The sequence below is a fragment of the Enoplosus armatus genome, chromosome 12, assembly GCF_043641665.1.
Source record: "Enoplosus armatus isolate fEnoArm2 chromosome 12, fEnoArm2.hap1, whole genome shotgun sequence".
Taxonomy (NCBI): Eukaryota; Metazoa; Chordata; class Actinopteri; order Centrarchiformes; family Enoplosidae; genus Enoplosus; species Enoplosus armatus.
This window is the reverse complement of record NC_092191.1, coordinates 13,261,132-13,281,678: the sequence shown is the minus strand read 5'-3', so window position 1 is coordinate 13,281,678 and position 20,547 is coordinate 13,261,132. Positions and strand designations below refer to the sequence as shown.

The 20,547-nt window shown below is 39.8% G+C and overlaps 1 protein-coding gene across 1 annotated transcript; it reads left to right on the top strand.

Moving 5' to 3' along the window:
• Nucleotides 1–397: 397 nt before the first annotated feature.
• Nucleotides 398–7,349, top strand: cxcl12a (chemokine (C-X-C motif) ligand 12a (stromal cell-derived factor 1)). Its single transcript, XM_070916060.1, has 4 exons — nt 398–524; nt 2,036–2,153; nt 3,135–3,218; nt 5,038–7,349. Exons 1-4 carry the CDS (start codon nt 458–460, stop codon nt 5,063–5,065), a joined length of 297 nt encoding a protein of 98 aa, XP_070772161.1. The 5' UTR covers nt 398–457; the 3' UTR covers nt 5,066–7,349.
• The last annotated feature ends 13,198 nt before the right edge of the window (nt 7,350–20,547 follow it).

Below are 20,547 nucleotides of genomic sequence, written 5' to 3'. Positions count from 1 at the left end.
TGTGTGTGTGTGGTGTGTGTCTGTTGTGTTGTGTGGGGGGGTCGGTTTGATGTGTCTCTATTGAGCGCTGTGCGTAATTTGGCTACTTTAGTCAATTTCACCCGAGATCACCCCAATAAAACAGGAAACAATTATTTTCTTACAAAGTAAAAGCATAAAAACCGAACATTGTGAAAACAGAGTGAAAAGTCACTGACAAATTGCGAAGAGGGTACTATATAGCATATATATTTTGGTTTGGTTGTTTTCTGATACATTACATTACTTGATAAATAATCGTTACAACAAAGTATGTGCTCTTTACGGCTTTTATTTTGCTATTCACGACCGGAAAAGCAATTTTTCTGGCTGACTTGACACACGGCGCGTAATTTAATGCTCCACCACAGCCCCGTCTGTCACAGCTCCTCTGGACTTTACTCTGAGCAGGACCAAACCGCGGTGGCATTATCTCAGAATGGACGTGAAGCTGCTGGCAGTCGTGGCTGCGCTCACGGTGGTGATATATGCGCCTCCATCACAAGGTATGGAAGTATTTTCCGGTTGGCTGTGTGTTGTGGGTTCAGGTTTATTTAGACTTTTTTTTTCTGCAGCTGTCGGTGTGGATCATATGGAGGTTTTATTTGTTATTTAGAAAATAAGATATACAAAAAATGTAATGCATCAGTGGTGAAGAATGTTAAATAAGCGTCCAACAGATAAGTATTTCCATTCCACAACTCTTTTGTTTTAGAGTTTAAATATAGAAATAACCCTGATAGACTTTTTGCAATTATTATGCTATGTTTGTGTTAATCCTAATTTTCGAGAAGTCTCTATTTTTAGTGGCAAGTCTATCCAAATAATCGGCAATGTGATTAACATGCCAAATTATAATTAGATACAATTAAAGTGCAAATGTTGTCTGAATTAAATGCGAACCTCTTAATTCTAATTGAAATATTATTTTCATTCCATAAATGTTAGTTTGATGTATGCATGAGCTTGTTCCGCGTAAAGCCCCAACAGGCTGCACATGTGGCTCTAACAGGAACACATTCCCGGTCGGATCGCCGATCAACGTGTGTATTTGTTCTGCGCTTTGTTTTCATTTAATTACGCGCAAATGAGGCAGCTGTAAGACAAAGCCACAGCTAGTCTACATGGCGACATCAGTCACCCAACCTGAAGGTGTTGCGCTCATTATCATGTTAATACCGTGAGATCATGTGTAAAAAATAATTAGCATAGAGTTTAATCCATAGTGGCACTTCTCACCATCTGTTAGTGTGACCTGCAGTCTTTTATCAGTTTCTGACAAGAAACAGAACATTTCACTTTTTTGTGGCTTAATACTATAATACTGTATCTATTCTGAAAGCGCTTCCATCCAACTGATACTAAATCATTTCATGCATTTTCCAGCACTGTTAGCCTGGTTAACTGCGAGTTTTGCCATGTAGGTTTCACGAAAAAAGAAAGAAAACATTCTCCTATTTATTTTTCCACATTTATCACGGACCACACACTCCACAGCTGTAATGCCGAAAGAACTTAGTGTTGATGTATATGTCCCCCTACCTCTGTGTGTGTGTGTGTGTTTGTTTGTTTTATGGGGCAATCAATAATATCTTTAAAGCCTAAATGTGTGATTTTTATTTAATGTTGGTCAATGTTGGATCCATCCCCCGCGACCCTGCAGAAGATAAACGCGTATAAATGATGGATGGAAAATTCATCTGCAAATCCCACAAGATTAGCTACAGTACAGTGCATGGGCTGTCTGCATGTGTGGACACATTTCTGTAAATTTGTAGTGGCTCTGCATGCATGCGTCAACTTGTTGATCCATCAAAGATTATGTTATATATGATGTTTATTTGTTTTTTTGTATCATTTTCAGCTCATTTGCTTGTTATCATAATGTTTAAACTCATTTATATTCAAGCCGTTTCCACAGGAGATCATTACCTTCATCTAAGCTCTGTTTTATGGCTTTTTTTGAAACATGATTTGCTCTAATGTGTAATTGATATTCATCTCTTCCCTTCCTCAGCAAAGCCCATCAGTCTGGTGGAGAGATGCTACTGTCGTTCAACAGTCAACAGCCTCCCACGCGGCTACATCCGAGAGCTCAGGTTCATCCACACGCCCAACTGCCCCTTCCAAGTGATGTGAGTATTGCATGTTTTCCTCTCTGGCCTTAAAACATCAGAAAGGTTTCCTCCTTGTTGGACATTTCTCACCATCAATCTCCGAGAGGTGACAGGCCAGAGAAAAGAGTTGTGCATGCATGTGTACACACACACACCCCTCTGTCACTCGCTTTGACACACACATGCACAGAAAGCAAGATGTTGTACTGCAGGCCCAATGATGCATCCATAGGAAGTGCTCCATTTGAGTATGAGTGAACGTGAAAGGGAGGTGGAAATTGGATGCAGTTTTGTTTTCAACAGGGGTTTTGTAATTGGGTTTACTTCTAATTTGCTTGTCACGCAGCGTTTCCTCCTCATACGGTGATTACAGCCTTTAGGTCTGATCTCATTCATTGTTACGGCTTGTGTGGGGTGACTTTACAGATGAAAGTGCACAAGCACAATGCAGTTGGGTACAACAGACAGGAAAACCTCAGTGAGTGGGACATAGAATTGACAGTTCTTACAAATACACATACAGGGAGAGGGGAAAACTGATTTTCTTAGTTAGCAGGACATGTGCGTCAAAGGAGGCCTGATCTCCCACATAGAGACATGTGATCCAGTCTTGACCCGTTCTGTAAATAACCACCGGGTTATGCTTGATTTAGAAAGTAGCCTGTAGCCACGTGTTGAGGGATTGACTCCTCAACCTCCATGTACTCAAATTTTTACGGCACACAAATTAGGTAGTTCAATCAAGGGCAGAATATCAAACGTAAGGGATATGATCTTTGAGAACTGCCTGAATGCACATACGAATATTTGTAGTGGCATCTCATGTAGGGTAAAAGAGCTCTCTGTGTGTGTGTCAAACTGACATGGTTGTGTTAATTCACTCTGTTTAATAACAATGTGTCAAGACACCTGATGTCACTGACTCTGCATAATTCACCCTTTCATCTTCAACTGAGGCATAATTGGCACATACTGAACTCTGTTTCTTCTTCTAATCAGTGCCAAGCTGAAGACAAACAAAGAGGTGTGTGTGAACCCAGAGATCCGGTGGCTGAAGCAGTACCTGAAGAACGCTATCAACAAGTAAGTCGCAACAAATCAGACTGGTTTTGGTTTTGGATTGTGTGTTTGCTGCAGCACATGCTTCAGTTGTCAGCCTTTAACAGATAACTCGTCACTGTAAAATCACTTCCACTCTATAGAAATTTTAAGCAAGTAGGTACGCAAAAGCACATTTGGACATCAGTCAATGGGCCATTGTGAGAGTGACAGCTCTTAATTGCCCAATTTATAATGGAGCCCAAACTTGAACATGCTGGTACATGTACATGTGGGAGTAGAGACTGATTCCACTTTCTCACACTGGAGTGCTGTTTGTGCAAGACACATGTTTAAAAAAATATGGACATAAACCACACTTGAATAAATATTGTATATTTGTTTTCAACTCGATAAAGGCAAAATAGTACAACTTGATAGGATGACTTTTCTCTTGCATTCTACTATCATGTTAAAGTTTGTCTGAGATTGAGATGGCTAAAAGTCACCGCCAATATCAACTGTCTCCTTCCTGCCCTGAGGACATTTTTCTGAAAAACATTGGCACCATAAAGTTTATAGAAGGGATCAAGTTGCCATCCTGAACTATGAGCAACCATATATGTTCAAGGTTTGAGCACCCCTGTAGCGGTCGGATGAAACATGCTCTGCACTGTGGTGTGGAGGCAGATGAAGAGTTTGGGGATGCAAAAAGTGAATTTCCTGTCTCTCCACGTGAAGAAAACTAAATGCACTACGATGTTGATATTGCCTCTATGCTGCAACCTCTGACACACACACACACTCAATACCCACTGACTGATCCGCCCACAGTCCCGCAGTCAGACTGTCTGTCTCAATGATGGTTGTGGAGCCCTTGACTTGTCTAGGTGTGAACAGCCTTCTACATAACAAAACAGCCCATGTAGAGAGTTGATGGTGGTCATTTACAATCGATCAGACCTAATGTGTTTTCAATTACACATACAGCCAAAGGGGAGGAGGGACAAACTTATTTACAATGTGTATAAAGGCACACAAGTCATGCATTATGCTCCTCTTCAGTCTGGTAAACAAGACCGTGGTTAGCTTTTTTTATCAGTTGAAATTTGGCTCAGCGTTTCCAGAGTAATATTCCAATGTCAATAATTAAACTGCCCACCCATGTTCAAGTGTTTACACTGTTAATATAAACGAGTTGTGCAGCAGTATGTGTATACCACTCTGCAACTGCTGCAAATGAATGTTCTGCAATTACGTCTTGAGATACACGATTTATCAAAACACTTTTTTTTTTTACCAGCAATGAAGTTGAAGGTTTACAAAAACCTCTGCTGAGAAAAAAAATGTCAACAAGTAATTTACTAAAAACTTTGGAGTCAGAAATGGCCGACTGACTAATGGGCTAAAAGGAGACTGATTAACCACTTAAAACTGAATGCATAAATTTAACTTTAATAGGCTCAAATGTTGATTACAGGTCAACAAACATTCTGGTCCTGTAAACCTGAAGCAGCTGTTTTTGCTTGAGAAGGCTGGAACTGAATATATTCTGAATTCTAGCACCATCTCCTTGTAATCCTGCCATCCAATAACTGCTGGACAATTACCCATTCATTTTCAATATGGTGTTTACTAGTTAAGTTTTCACAGCCAAGTATTTGTCCAAATGGACATGGTACACATTTTGTTTGTCACTCAGCCAGAGCTATCTATCGGATCTATTGGTTTTAACTAAATTGGAAGCCAGCAACCACCTGTGTGGATAGTCAGAGCCCAATATGTTATATGATTTTGACACAGAGTGTTCACATCTATTTTGTGCTTATAAAACTCATATCAAATTTGCTTTTTTCCCTTCCAGGATGAAGAAATCCAAACAGGGCAACTGAAAACTCCTGCGGAGATCCTCCTGAGCCATCGCAGCGATGTAACGTGTGATATGAGATCATCTGGTATGTTGTACAGCACTTATCCTGGCTGCCACGCTGCGGCCTCTCGCATGGAACCTACAACTCTTCACCGCCAACACCAATCTACCAGCCCCGTCGCCGTCTTCACCATCACCCCTCTCACCACTTATAGAGATCGTAGATGTTATTAGTGCAAAGTGCAATTATATCTGTGAGTGTATGTTTTTCTAACTATAATGTATATACTTTTTTGTTAATGGACTTCAACAGTAAAGAACTATTTTTGGAGATTTTCTCGTTCCTCTGGCCTCTCTGTCATTTAGGAAAAAGGGATCGACCCCAGGGTCAAATGGTTTAAGAAGGGGAGAGACGTAGGTCAGCGGGGGGGTGGGTTCTCCACAACAAACATGAGTCAACATCCCACTTGCAAGTAGCACAGCCCTGTGGACCTTTGAGCCGAGAGATTTATTATAACCAATCCTAAACATGGGATCTGCTTATCCTCATTGTCTCTGATTTCAAATTGTACAAAATGATCAACTACAACATATAGTTTCTCATCGGAGGAATGGGCAGAGTTTGCCAAGTTGTATTGTGTGTTTCAAGTTAATTGGGGCCATGGAATTTCAATGGGTGCCAGCTACCCCCAGACTGAATATAACATGTATAAAAGATCCTAGTAAAAATGGCAATTACAATGTTTTCGTGATGGGAGTTAGGATGCCAAAAGAGCTCGAGTGTTTCCTGAGCTGTTCTGTGGCTGTGATAGGCAACCCTGTGTTACACAACATGTCTGCTTTTTTCACTCTTAGAGAAAAACTGAACATCTGGATCCCAAACAGTTTTAATTGAGCGACCAATAAGTCGAAAGTTACTGGAATCATAAAGCTGCCTTGCTTAACAAGAGACGGTAAGAACAAATTGAGACACTCACCAATCACAGTTACCGGCCTTACTAAATTGGTGTCAAAAGGATGAGCTGGATTCTGATTGAAATCACCTAAGTATGAATGTCCATTTCAAAGAAGGGTGTACAGCAATTTGAATAACAGTTACCATCAGTAGTTAAAACACTATATTATATAGAGAGTAGTACTGTAGTTCCTCTACTGACAATGAATAGATGTACATCGACTACCTACAACTGTCATGCAGATAGCAATGCACTTTATATCTGATGTATTCATGTTTTAACAACAAAATTTGCTATTACTCACTAAGTCTGATCATTAAATTCTGTCTTTATTTTTTATGTTAATCTTGCTGTTTCCATTCTGTTCTTTGTGATCATTGAATGTGTAGCTGCATTTAACTGTTCAAGCCTTGGAGCTCTATTCATCCAACCATTTAAATCTCCTTGTCATGTGTAAAATTAGTATTATACAAATGTTTTATTTTTGTACTCCTTTATGCATTTATATATTAAATCTAAACATTTAAATGAAGGAACTGTACTCTCACGATTGAGTCATGCAGCCAACGTTTTATTGTAATACTTGTATACAGTTGGTCAGTAAAGAAAAAAAGAGGAAATCTTTAAAATGTTATGGTTACTATTTCAATGTATGTTTTCCTATACATGTTACGAGCCTTTTCATCATATATAAATACACACACTTATACCCACTGATGCACACACACACAGTTCAGTTAGGTGACTCTTGCATCATTATATACAGTGTAAAGCAAGTGTTTCCAGGGCCAACACACAGCTGTTGTAATCTTATTGTACCAGTGGGTCAGAGGCTACATCTGAAGACTTTGATGTGAGAACATGTGTTTAGCTTTACCCACAGGGGCAAATGAGAGGCAAGGACAATGATCCCGCCTGTTATTTAACTATTAACTCAACAAGCGACCATTAGGAAAACATTAGAGCTAAATGGGATGAACTTTCAACTTCCCTCTGAGGGCATTATGTGAGGCGGAGCACAGTAGTGTATGTGATGAGAGTGGTCCGCTGATTGAAACATCAGGAGTCAGTCTTTACTGATTAGCTTTGAAGTCAGGTTTAAGCGGGATAAAAGCAGAGTCAGCAGCACTATTGTTGGAGATAAAAGCCATTGATGGGAGAAGGAATTAATCCGATTTAATCACTGTATAAACTGATATCACTGCAGGAATCTGCAAGTAGCAACAAGTATTTTCCTCACCAGTAATGTGAAGAAAATAATTTTAAACCATATCATCATTTTGTCATAGACCCTCATATCTTCCATTGTTGACTATTTGTACTCAGAGTAAACCATTTAAAACATTTGTTCACTGAGAATATTTCTATTAAACTTTCTAAAACAAATAGCTCACATGTCAGTTGCTTTCTATCATCAATATTTTACTTTGCATATATCTGTGTGGCTACATTATCATTGATCTGTGTGGGTTGCACAAAAACATATAAGACATGATATGTCTTCTAATGAAAAGCAGTTGTTTGTATTCATAACTCATTGTGTTCTTGGGATCACTGCCAACACCCATCAGTTAAACCATGCAGGTGGTGTGACTGGTGCCATGAAGCCTGAGACGTAGTGAAAGGGGGACGTAAAAGGTTTAACTTTATATTTTATGTGCACATTACATTTACCTGTAAACAGAAAATGTGAAGAAATGTCTGAAAACATCACACATTGCTTGTAAAACTGGGTAATTCATTTAACATGTGTTGAGTCGTGTGTCTGAGAAACAAAAACAGCTAATGTAAAGAGGTTTCTATAATATATATGTAAGTCTCTGTTAAACAAGAGGCCACAGAAAGTAAATGAGACGTGTTAAAGCACTAATGCGCATCAAGTCTGCTGAAGTGTAACAGAACAACATGATTAAATTATTTATTGGAAGATTAACGTGATTGATCTTCCTCAGTTGCCATGTTGGTACTTGAGACTAACTGGGCTCCGAGCCTAAACAAACACACCACAGACCCGCTCACCAGGTCATCACCAAACCTGGGAGACAAGCACACAGATCTAATCAGCTGTGACTCAATGCCACTTCGGAGAAAATCAAAATTTTCAAATCAAGAGTTCCGTTTAAAAATGTATAAAAGTCTCTGTTGCAAGGCTGTGTTTTTTAATATTGTGAAATATTCTGAAAAAAAATGAAACCAGAAGGCTACTCATCACCTTGGTATGAGCTACACAGCCAGCACTGTACTGATTTACTCAAAGGCTGAGGAATGTACAAGACAGGAGAAGACATATGAAATTCATATTCAGCGTTGCCTTCAAAACTCTGTTGGGGTTTAGAGTTCAACCACAATGTCAGACGAAAAACTGACACCTTGACAGATGAATAAAGATTTGTCATGTGAAATGCAAAGAATGACAGAAATAAGGGACGAGTGGAGGGTATGTGCTCATTTGACTTACAGTACATGTTCCCTCCATCTTCAGCTGTAAGGGCTCCCAGATGTGCAGCCAATGAAACTCCACTTAGTGGTTATTCATCATGAAAAGCTGAGCATGAAAAATATAAAATTTTAGTGTGTATGTGTGTGTGTGTACGCGTGTGCGTGAGAGGGTAACAGGGGTCATAGAAAGCCACTTCAAGAAGGTCCCACTGAACATTGCTCTCCCAGGTCAGACCAGTTTTTAATAAAAACTACAAGGTGGTAAAGTTAACCTGGGGTCAGTTTTAATGTTTGTGTGTGTATGTGTGCATATGAGTGAGTGTGTTTATGTATGCATGTGTGATGTCACTTCCTAACTCTACTCCAAGACCATTAACTTCGCTCCATACCTCCAGGACACTGGCAGCAGAACGCAGCAATTTAAAGGCCCTTATAGTTTGTCACCACCCGAGATGTCAAGGGATCATGATAATTGCCCTGCGGAGCTTATGAGGTGGTCAAAACGCAGACACCCCCTCGTCACTGTGGTTTGACCATGGAAGAGTAAAGTGCTGCAACACAACAATGATCTCTTCAAGGGAAATGAAAAGGCCAGTTTCTGAGCGGATGTGATCTTAAACTTGTGAAGTGTTTGAACTGGCAGGATGAAGATGTGAGTGCACAGAGATCTGGTGTTCTTCAGAGCTTTGTGGTTCACTGTTGTGCTCCGTGAAAAGGTTCTCTGGCTTGCACGTCTTTTGGGCGATACTAACTTCCTTTCCTATAGCCACTGCTACTGCTAACACTACTTATGAAAGGATGTATGTGTTGTTGTGCTGAACTCTTTTATCTTATCTTGTAAGCCTACTGACAAGAGAGAATGGACTAGTTTTGCATTCACATTTGATCTCCCAAAGGAAAACATTGCGTTTTCTGTTTCACCCCCTCAACAATTAACTCAGAGCACAGGGTCAGCTACTGCGGGGCAGACACTTGGCTGTCATGTGGCATTGATCTTTGGCTTTTCCGGTTGAAGGTTGAAAGTCTGAAATTCCTTGGCATCCAGCTTTTGACTGTGACTGTGCTTAAGACTAAAGAATAGAAACCTATAAAGCTATGAACCTTAGCCTGAGACAGGCCAAAATAATGGGAACTGTGAAGTAAATTATTTCAACGGTCCACATAACATTTATTGTATATAAGCACACTTATAATCTCTTAAAGTATTCCTTCTTGTCATTCAGAAGACCCCTGTAATGTATAATAACATATAAGAAAAAATGTTTCCCTGAATACACAGACACACTTCAGATCTTGAGTAAGCGAACATGCGTACCTAATGTAATGTATCATGTATTATGTATTTGCATATCTTGGAAACAGAGCTGTCTGCAGTATTTTTCCCTCTCTCAGATAGGATGCCCATAAGTACTGATTCTTTCTCATTTCTCATCAGAGTAGACATGCAGATGTTTCCTATCCTCCAACACACAGAGAACAAACCAACTTTACTTTGAGTTTTTTCAACAATACTTAAAGTCTCTGAGAGTTTGATGTGTGTGTCTGGTAAGTGTGTATACACAGCTCCTGCTCTCTCTCAACCACAGCTCCCCTCCTGCCCCCCCTTCTGTTGTTATTTACCCGCCCCCCCATCCCAGACCAGGCCACTGCCCTTGGGCATCGTGTGCACCAAACAAAATCACACTCCCCAAGGGAAACATTAGCAGAGTCATAGCTGTTCTCGTATCAGATGACCCATAGCGCGTTTCCACAAAGGCACACTCTGACTCTGAAAAATCCCAAGTAATGATTTGTAAATGACTTGTTGATTGTGCAAAGGGGGGAAGGGGGTGAGTGGGGGTAGTGACTGTTGTTAATTGCCTTAACACTGTCAGTGACCCACCACAACATTAATCACAATTATGACAAAATTACTCAGCCGAATGTCTCCGAAGAGTTGCTGCGACGGATGTTGAAAGTGACCAACATGCAGTGTGTAATAACAGCGGCATGTGTGTGTGTCTGTTTGAGAATGAATGGGAGGCTAATAGAGGGGCCCCTATGAGCGGTTAAAATAGCCCTCCTGCAGTTTCTCTACCTTTCATGTGCTAATATTGCCAAGGTTATGAGTCCCAACACTATCCATCTTCACACAGATGTTTGCATGGACATGGGGCCTTCCCTCCACACAATAACACCAGCTATGGTCCAAATTCCATCAGTGTGATTCTGTTTTCAAACCCAGGAGAAACATAGTGGTCTCTGGATGTTAGGTATGGAGGAGACACAAAGGAGTCACACACTCGGGGGACAGTAGGAGGCCTTGGTCTGCGGGGCCCAGAGACGCTGAAACACCACCACTTTAAACCTCACACACTGCGTTTCCCTTCATCTCCATTCCTTTCAGGATTATCATCCACATCCAAATTGGTTGATAGATCTGTGGTGCCTCCATGAATGGTATGTTGAATGTCTCCCCATATGTAGCTCTGAGTGCCATGTGACACCCAAAGAGAGGGTAAAAAGAAGACCATTAAGGATGTGACTAATCATAAGAAGAAAGAAACAATTACGCCATTATCTGGAGATGAAACCGATATACTGTATTCGCCTCATCTCCAATACCGCAAAGTGTTTTTTTTTTACCACGAGGCCGATCACTATAGATACCCTTCTGTTGGGCTGTAGTGTGACTCAGTGCCCAAGCACGCTGTCCAGATGCGACAGACAGGGAGGTCTGATGCCTAATGCCATCCACCAACATTGTTCATCCTCAAACAATTTCATTTTCTAGAATCAAACAGTCATTTCACCCACAATACATCTGCATAGCATTTTGATGTAACTGATACCTCACAAATATTTTTGATTGTCTTTATTTCATTAGGTAGTTAATTGTTTTCCTTTGATCAGATTTCAAATTTGACAACAAGGATTTGATCTTTGGTTATATTTTAAAAGAACATAACCATGTGAAAAGTACATTTTCCCAACACAGTGCTACATCGAAGGCAAAGGCACGCATTTAATTTTCACAACACGTACGGAATTATGAGAAAAGCTCAGTATGTTCTCTAAATGACATGACTCAGCCGTGGATATATCTAACCTAAGTATGTCTACTTTAATTTGTCTTATACTTTGGTTTATGACCAAATACTTGCAAAACTGAAGCTGAGGCTCAGCTGTACTTTGTGTTTACTGATTATAAGCAAATCTTAGCATGCTAAATGCTGAATATGGTAAATATCATACATGCTAAACATCAGCATGTTAACATCATGTCAGCATGCTGATGTTAGCATTTAGCTAAAAGCACCGCTGTGCCTAAGTACAGCCTCACAGAGCAGCTTGCATGGCTGTCGACTCTTAGTAATTGTTTTATCTAAATTTAGCATCAGTAATGATCATCATTTTTCAGCAATGTGAGAAAGGCAGCGTTTGATGATGTTTGACTGTTGTGATCCGAAAATGAATCCCACCTTGAATACTGATTAGTAGAAATAGGGAAATATATATTGTTGGACAATCAGTTAGTCTTCACAATACACCGATGCCAGAGCAACATTGTGACCAAATGTTTAAAAAAAGATGAACATGAAAAGTATTTCCACTTTCATTCTTATTGTGGGCCTTGTTAGTTCTTATCCAAAGCTGAGCCAACACAAAAAAAACTCACACGCTCTGACTGAAAGACCAGAAGTGACTCAAAACTAAAGATGATCTCACATCACACAGATCCAACTTCTCTCTGGTATTTCACAATCTGCCCTGGAGTGCCTTTTACTCAGTTTGTAGGAAATCCAATCACACCATGGAAGTGAAGAAAAGTTGTGAAGCTGAAGCCATGAGCACAAAGGAATATTAAAGACCATCCACCTTGCAGCCTGCCCGGTGCATTTGTTTCCATCCATCTGGCCGACTTAATGAAGCCTTCCTTGAATCCCATCTATTGTTATAGGAGAGCGCAACCTCACAGACAAACCAGTTGTCTGTTGCAGTTTACATAAAACACATCAAAGAAACTTGAACAAAGGCGTTTTAATACCCAGACTGAAAGGAATTCTCTATCAATCTGGTATGAATTGTGCGATACATCAAGGAGATCTTGTAAGTCAGCTGTTTATAGCAGCACAGAGGAATAGTGTTTGGCTACTGCCTGTTAGCAGGAATAATTTCAAGGACTTCAATTTAGTCCAATCGCAGAAATAAATAGTCACAGCTTGTGAATTCCAGTTGGTGTTCTTCTGACAAGTCCAGGTTGTACAGCTCATGAAAACTGTGTCCAAGTTGAGTTAAGAGTCTGAGCGATGAACTGCAGTATTACGAAACGGCTGTGCAGGCCAGCTAAAAGAAGTTGGATGCGACACAGACAGATCTGACATGGCTCTTGTCTTAAAGAGGCTGCAGAGGAGTGTTTTTCTTCCTCTGGCCTCTTTATGTGAGCTCACAAATCAGGATGCAGTTTTTCTACAGGACTGATCTTAAATGTACAGTATAACACTGCCTTCTCAAAAATAAATATTTCCATTCATTATTCTATGTATAAAGGCTGTGTACATTGGCACTGAGACCAAACAAAACCATAAATTCAATGATTTAAAAAAAGGAAAGAAACAAGCCGAAAGATAATTCAAAACCCATTCAAGCAAAAAACGTAATCTGTGACATCTAACAGCTGCAGCTGGAGCTTTGTTAACAAGCTGCAGACACTTGACACAGTTAGAGCTGGAAAATGTTACTCTGGAAGATTAAAAATCAGTTAAGAGACTTATTATATTGATATAACCAGGGCTATGTAAATGCAAATAACAACAATGGGTTTATGTATGTTTCATCTTAAATGTTCAAGAGCTATTATTGTTAGTCAGAAGGTTACTTTCTGTTCTCTTACCCACACATGGTTTTGTCAGTGCTCTAAATACTTTTATTAAGCTCAAAACTGAAGAAAGAAGATGTAAACTATTTAGATAGTTTAGGTTAGATATACAGGTTTAAACACATTGTTGAAACAGGTTTAAAGGGTTCACTCCAATACAATGGAAGTGGATGGGATATATTTTGTGGTGACTACAGCATTGGAGAATAATGTTCAAAAGATTCAACAGCAACTTTCCAGAATGAGTATCCCCCGTTACTCTGGATAATCCACAAAGCACAGCGGGAACAGTTTTAATTTGGACTATTTTGTACTGAGGAAATCAGTCCCATAAAATATTATTGTTTTAAAATTGAAACTGGATTTTAAGAACAATAAAAAATGGTTCACATTTAACAGAGGACATAAATTCTTTTTCAGTGTGGGCATCAAATAACCCTTGAAGATTTGAAGATTTGTTACATTTACTCCCCCTCACATTGTCCCGAGCTGGAAACTTGAACAAAGCTGGCAAAGCAGCCAACATGTGAATCCCCCGCTGTAACTGAAGATGTCTCTCCACCTGTAACATGAGGTTGAACTATGAGGCTGTTTCTTCTCAAACTCAAACTGTCACATGAATTTAAAATGAACTGCTCTGCCCTCTCTTTAGTGTCCTTTCCCTTACAAATAAAGCTAGAGAAGCCGCAGTGTTGAGTATATTTTTCCAAGTGACGAGAGCCTGCAGTGCTGGCCTAATTTGGAGACTTGATGGCAAAAATAGGACAGTTAAGTAAAAGCAGAGAACTAGTCTTGGAACCCGAAATCTAGACAGCTAAAGATCCTCTGGAGAAACATCTAATCTCTCACAGCACACCAAGATTTTACTTATGAATGACAGCTCACAGAGCACTTTGCTGTTGTTTGCGATAGTCACCCAAAGGAAGAGTTGACATTTTGGGAAATGCAGGGGAAATTTGCTTTCTTGCCAAGCTAGTACGTCCAACATTAAGTAGGTAAAATTTGTAAATGCATCCTTTTCTCTCTGTTTCTGCCCCCTGTTCAGACCAAAACAACGTTCCCCAAAACTGAGCTTTTCCAAAATGGCGTCCAGGGTGTGTAAATCCTAAAACTCTGGCTTGGTGTTACTGTCACTGTGTAGGGTAAACAGAGCTTGAAGGCTGCTTGCCACAGTGCCAGTGAAGTTAAGAAGATAACCATTAGAAGAAGGGATTTAGCCGTTTTCATATTGTTGAACAGAGGTGTCTACAGAAACGACCTGGAAAATGTGGACAAAAATTGTTCACACACTAAAATAGCATTTTAAAATTTAGACAGCTTAATGTTGAAGTAGTCAAAGAAGTAAAGATTGATATCACTCTCGAGTCTGTAGGGTAAATACAGTTAGCTTAGCTTAGCATAAAGAGTGGACACGGGGAAACAGCTAGTCTGATGATTGAGAGGGATTATTTTTGTATGAGTCTATACATCGCTTTTTAGGAAAATCCTACTCATTCTGCCTTTATTATGTACAAAAACCGAAGTGTAAAAATGACTAGTTGCTAGGCAACCAGTGGAGTCTTTTTTCACTTTGGTTTTTGTACAGAATTAAACAAACATGACATGAGCTCTAGAGGTGCTGGTTGGCAGATCTTGTTACCTTTGGACAGAGCCAGGCTAGCTGTTTCCCCACCTTTCCAGCCTTTATGCTAAGCTAAGCTAGCCAGCTTCTGGCTCCAGCTACATATTTACTGTACAAACCTGAAAGTGGTATCGATCTTCTCATCTAACTCGCTGCAAGGAAGCGAATGAGTTTATGTCCCAATCTAATGAAGGACATTGCTTCAAACACATTTAGCATATTACAAAAAACACTCCCAGTTGAGCTAAATCTGCAACTCTTGTGCCTTTTATCTGTCCGAATGAAGCGATGTTCTCACTAAATGACTTGTGTCTCTGTCAAACCACCACCAAGCAGCCAGCCATATCAGTCTTTCACAAACTCACTGCCAGCGTCTCAAGGCCTCTCACAAAAACAATCATGTCAACATTGACAACCTCCTTTCCTGACATACACGCATACACCCACACGCCTGCTAACAGGGCCCCTCCCACCTTCAGAGGAGCTGTGATTTTCACAGTTGTGGACAAATCTCTCTGTTCTCTCTTAGCTGTAGGAGTTTCAATGAGCCTTGTGAGAAGCATTGCTTTGACATCCATCTCTGCACGCGCTTTTGATGGTTAGCTCGATACACAATTGCTCATTTGAGCCACCGACCCCCTGCAGGGTTTTTATTACTTGCATCCAACCATCAAGAGTTAATAAGAAAATGGCTATTGTCAACATGTCATGAATGAAATTTCAAGCACAATAACACTGACAGAAAAGTGAAAGCTGTGGTTTAATATTTGTCAAAACAAAACTTAAAACAAAAGAAACAAAGCTGACAAAAGGCTTTTTATGTGTATAAAAAAAATGAACCAACAGATTTTATTGCATGTCTTTGTCGTCATCTGTGTCCTGTGACGTTAGAGAGCATAACTATTCAGAAAAGATGAGTGCGCTGACAGTGTTGAACAGGGCAGCTTGATTCACATACTTGTCCTTCATACAGCTGTCACCTTCAATATTTTAATGGATATAAAATCAGATTGAATTCTTGGACGGAAATGTCTCATTTAACGTTTAAGTTAAAAGACATTGAAATGTCAATGTCAGTAATGAAAACGAGAGAACTCGGCTAATAATTTAAAGATGTAAGACAGACATACGTGAAATGTGGAGGAGGAGGTCAAGGAGAGAGCATCTATCCTTCTTTTCAGCAACAGAATTAGACTTTGAGAGAGACTGAGTAATAAAATAAAAAAAATAAAAGAAATGGGGACTAAAGCAATGCACAGAAAGAGTTGGAAATACAAGGAGAGTGACAGAAGAAGAAGAATCAAGCGTCATTTTGTCAACAGTATATTAAAAAAATACAGTGTAACTAAAGGTGTGTGTTTGTGCGTGTGAGAGGGAGATGAGTGGCTGCATTGTGTGTAATTTCCTCTGGGGTGAAAGAGCATCTCACACCTTCTCAGGCCTGTTAATTTCACCCCAGAGATTGGAGCAGTTATTGCAGTCCCATTCAGTAATTACACTGCAGTCCAGAAAATGCTTAAGGTTACATCCGTGTTATCCTGCCTGTCCAGCCCCTGGGATGGACCTGAAAATTGCTCTCAGTGCTGGTTCTTACAAACTTATTACTTTGGCTATCAGTGTAGGAGTGCTTATGAATGTGAAACCGAATCCAATTGGTGTTGCACAAACAGTAGAAACAGTATACAGAACAAATGTACAACAGTTTACCAAATTCTGACAGTTCATCTGGGACATAGGCCTGATAACACCACTAAGACGGACTTTCTCTGGATACTTTTTGTGTTATTTCAATAAAGACAATTCTTAGTCCAACTAAGACTGTAATTTTTTTTCCCCCAGCACTTTGTGTCCAGTAAAGCATGGCATTTCCCACATAGTTTAAAGAAAGTTCTCAGGCTGGTGCATTTTAGCTTGTTGTTGATCAAGTGATAAAAATGTACAATAATTAGCATGTTGAGGCTTGAACTAAATGGAGAAGAGTTTACAGCCATGTTAGCAGCTCTGTGAGGCTGCAGGCACAGCAATGCTTTGAGCTAAATGCTAACATCAGCATGCTAAGATGCTCACAACAACAATGCTATATGCTGATGTTTAGCAGGTATAGTATTTAATGTGTTTAATATGTTCACCATCTTAATTTTGTTTGTTAGCATGCTAACATTTCCTAATTGTCACAAAGAACAATCTGGTATTCTGGTATTTAATGACCCGATGATGGCACCAGATGAAAAGTTATGGGATCACCAAAGTTTTTACGGTTCATTCTGATGTGGACATGAATGTTTGCACTAAATTTCATAGCAATCCGAGACATTTCACTTAAAACCACAGATGTGAACCTCATAGTGGCACTAGAGGAAAAGTCAGACGATCACCAAAGCCATTATCAGGATTCATCCTCTGGGCACCTTGAACACATCTGAATCAAACTTCTTGGCAAACCATCCAATGTTGAGATGTTTCAGTCAGTCTCAAAGAGGTGGACCGACAGGCCGACATTACCATACCATGACCCAAAATGGCTAAAATAAGATACAGCCATCTCATTCAAGTGTAAATATTAGGAAATGTATGCATAAGCAAAGGAATTGAGGATTATATGTGATGCTTTCATCACAGGACACTACTGTATGGTTAAAGTAAATGTTTACAGAAACACAAACGGCTCAATTGGCTCTTTGGCAAATTTTATCAGTGATGCTCCTCAAACTGAATTCATGTCTCTTTTTGGCCTTCTGCTCAAAATGACTACATTTCAATTATTTTTAGCCTGACCTCTATCTTTAACAACAACAAATGTAGTATTTGAATGACAGTACACAGGAAATTTAGCCCTATGTGCCAGAGTAAATGCAGCGTATCATGTTCAAAACTGATGAAAATGAAAATTGTTGTGTATGAAAATATGACAGAGTTTTTGTTTTGAGAATAGGAAGGAAGAACAGTGTTTGGGGATGAATCTTTGGCAGACTTTTCAAAAGTTGTCCTTGTTTCATTTTGCGCTGGAAATACCCAGCACCCATCCACCCACACACACAGCAGTGGGCCAGTAGCTTCTCTCTCCTTCAGACAACCACAGACCCTGAGATCTGGAAACGTTTCACAGTTTGGTCTTGCAATGATGCTTCACAATGATGCACCAGCCACCACTCAAACCTGCCACCGCAGGCAGTGAGGATTAAGCCACACTGGAGAAAAGGAATTTGATTTTCATGAAAAGAAGTTACTCGCAGTCATAGGCATTAAAGCAGCAGTAGAGGTCTAACTTGGAAGGACGTGCCAGTGAAAGACAGCACTGTAGAGACCTGTTTAGGTTTCTCACGTTGTGGGAAAATGTTTTTGTTTTACTTAGTCGGTTTGTCTGTCTGGATGGATCAGTGGGATATCTCATAAACCTACAAACAGATTTACATTATGTTTTGTCAACTGAATATTCTTGCTCTGTTGGCAAAACATATTATTTTGTCAACTGAGCTCAATATTCAAGGAAGAATTGATTAGATTTGGTGGTGATCTGCATCTTTAGAAAATCAGCAAATATTAGTCATGGTTACGAAACAAACTAAATATTTATATTATGTGACCGAAATTCAGTTAGGTCACATGATGACACCTGAGCCAGCTCCATTCACTGAAGAAGTTACTAGGGAGTGTATGCAAAGTCAGAAAATCAAATATAAATTCATTTTTTATTGATATTAGTGACGTCTTCAGGCTTAAAAGCTTACTGAGCTCAATGGCTAACACACTCACGCACATTGTGAATGCATACATCACATACCAATGTGAAAACAATAACTATGACAAAAGTATTAAAATTTTCATCAATGAATATAAAGTAAAAGATGATATGAAAGATGGCAAAATGGACAAAGAAAGTCTAATTCTACCTGCATGCATCTGTGAAATCAGACTTTGTAGCTGCTGATTGGTCAAACAGGTCCTCCATGACCCAAAAATATACCTCCTCTTTAAAGTCGATTTAGCTGCTTGACTTGTTGCGATAATCTTGCACTTCATAAACAATATATCACTGCTAGTTATGTTAGCTAATGTTACTGTTTTTTAGAGCAAAAAAATTACAGATTTATGGAGTCATCTTTAATCCCACTGACAATTAGACAGTTATGGTTACTTTCAGTTGGCTGTCTTTCGGGTTAATATGATAACAGGGTGAATAAGTACAGGATTAATGTAATGTTAGGCTGCTAACCATCTAAAGCTTCACCTAGCTGAAGGAATAATACGGCATTAATGTTCTCTGATGTTTTAGCTGCTCGTCTAAAACTTAACCCAGATAGCGAGACTCAAACTAAATGAAAATCAGGTGCCAAAAATGAACACTGACAGATTTCTGATACATATATATTACTGCTCTGGAAACGACCTGTACAACTTCAAAGTGTAACATGCTGCCGCCTATTATAGCCACATTACAAAGCCACATGATGTCCATATGTGTTGTATTGTGCTAACTCCTCATGCAGTCTGTGATATTAGCAGTTAGACTGTGGAGAACACAGGAACAGGACTCACCGTTGCTCCTGAGGGATGAGCTCTGTGGGGAGGTGCGGTATCTGTTAAAACAGATATTGAGTTTGTTATTTTAGCTGTGGGAGGGAGAAAGGATCTGTTTTCAGATGTAACCGCAGGGGTGCTGGTGTGGATGTTTATTTGTCTTTCTCAGTGACAGAAGCTGTTATCATTCACTAAAGTTGTCTGAAGGAATCACCAGCAGCTTTCCGCCATTGATCATAACCCAATAAAACATCACCTGCAGAAGGTGGTTAGTCACTGACTGACGCTGGTACAACAAATATGAACCGTGATCACATTAAGACAACCAAGCAAACACTCGTGCGAAGTGCTAACTAGCCGCCACTGTGGGGATTTGTGCCATCCTTACATTTTTACAGTTAACCAACATACATCATCCTCCTTCTAAAGGCGATCCTGACACATTTAGATCAAGTGACAAAAATGCTCCACTTAGATTTAATTAAATTTTTGATGTGTTGACAGCTCATGCAGGCAGAGTGACCAACTAATTCAGAAGAAGGGAAACAGGAATACATTTAGAATACATTTCATTGGAGGGTTTGGAGGCTATTTTTTACAGCATGTAGCTGAGGTCTGAGACCAATGGCAGCGTCTTGCCACATCTGGCTTTTTAGAAGAATCAATAGCAGAATCAATATATATTGTGGGATATGGGATGATAATAAAACCCATCACAAAAAGAATAAATCAAGGAATGTGTTGTTTCATGATACTATATTGCAGCCTCAGCAGCATAATGCTTGAGGAGGCTTGTTAAAAATGTACACAAACACTCGGACCTTGAGGCTGATACAAACTGTCTGCATTAAAGAGGATGTTTAGATGTTTAGTCTCAGTACCACCAAACCCTTCAGGGAGAATCTAACCCTCTAACCTTTAACCTCTCAGAGGGGCTCTGAAAACATGGACACTCATGCATTTGAACTGAAGGATTTTTAAATTTAAAGAGAGAAGAAGAGATGAAGGGAAACTGAGGAGGAGAGGCAGCAGGAACCTGAGTGAGAGAGCAGAGGAGGGGAAGACAGAGCAGGACAGGAAGGCTGAGTGTGGCCTTCAGTAAGTGTTAAGGA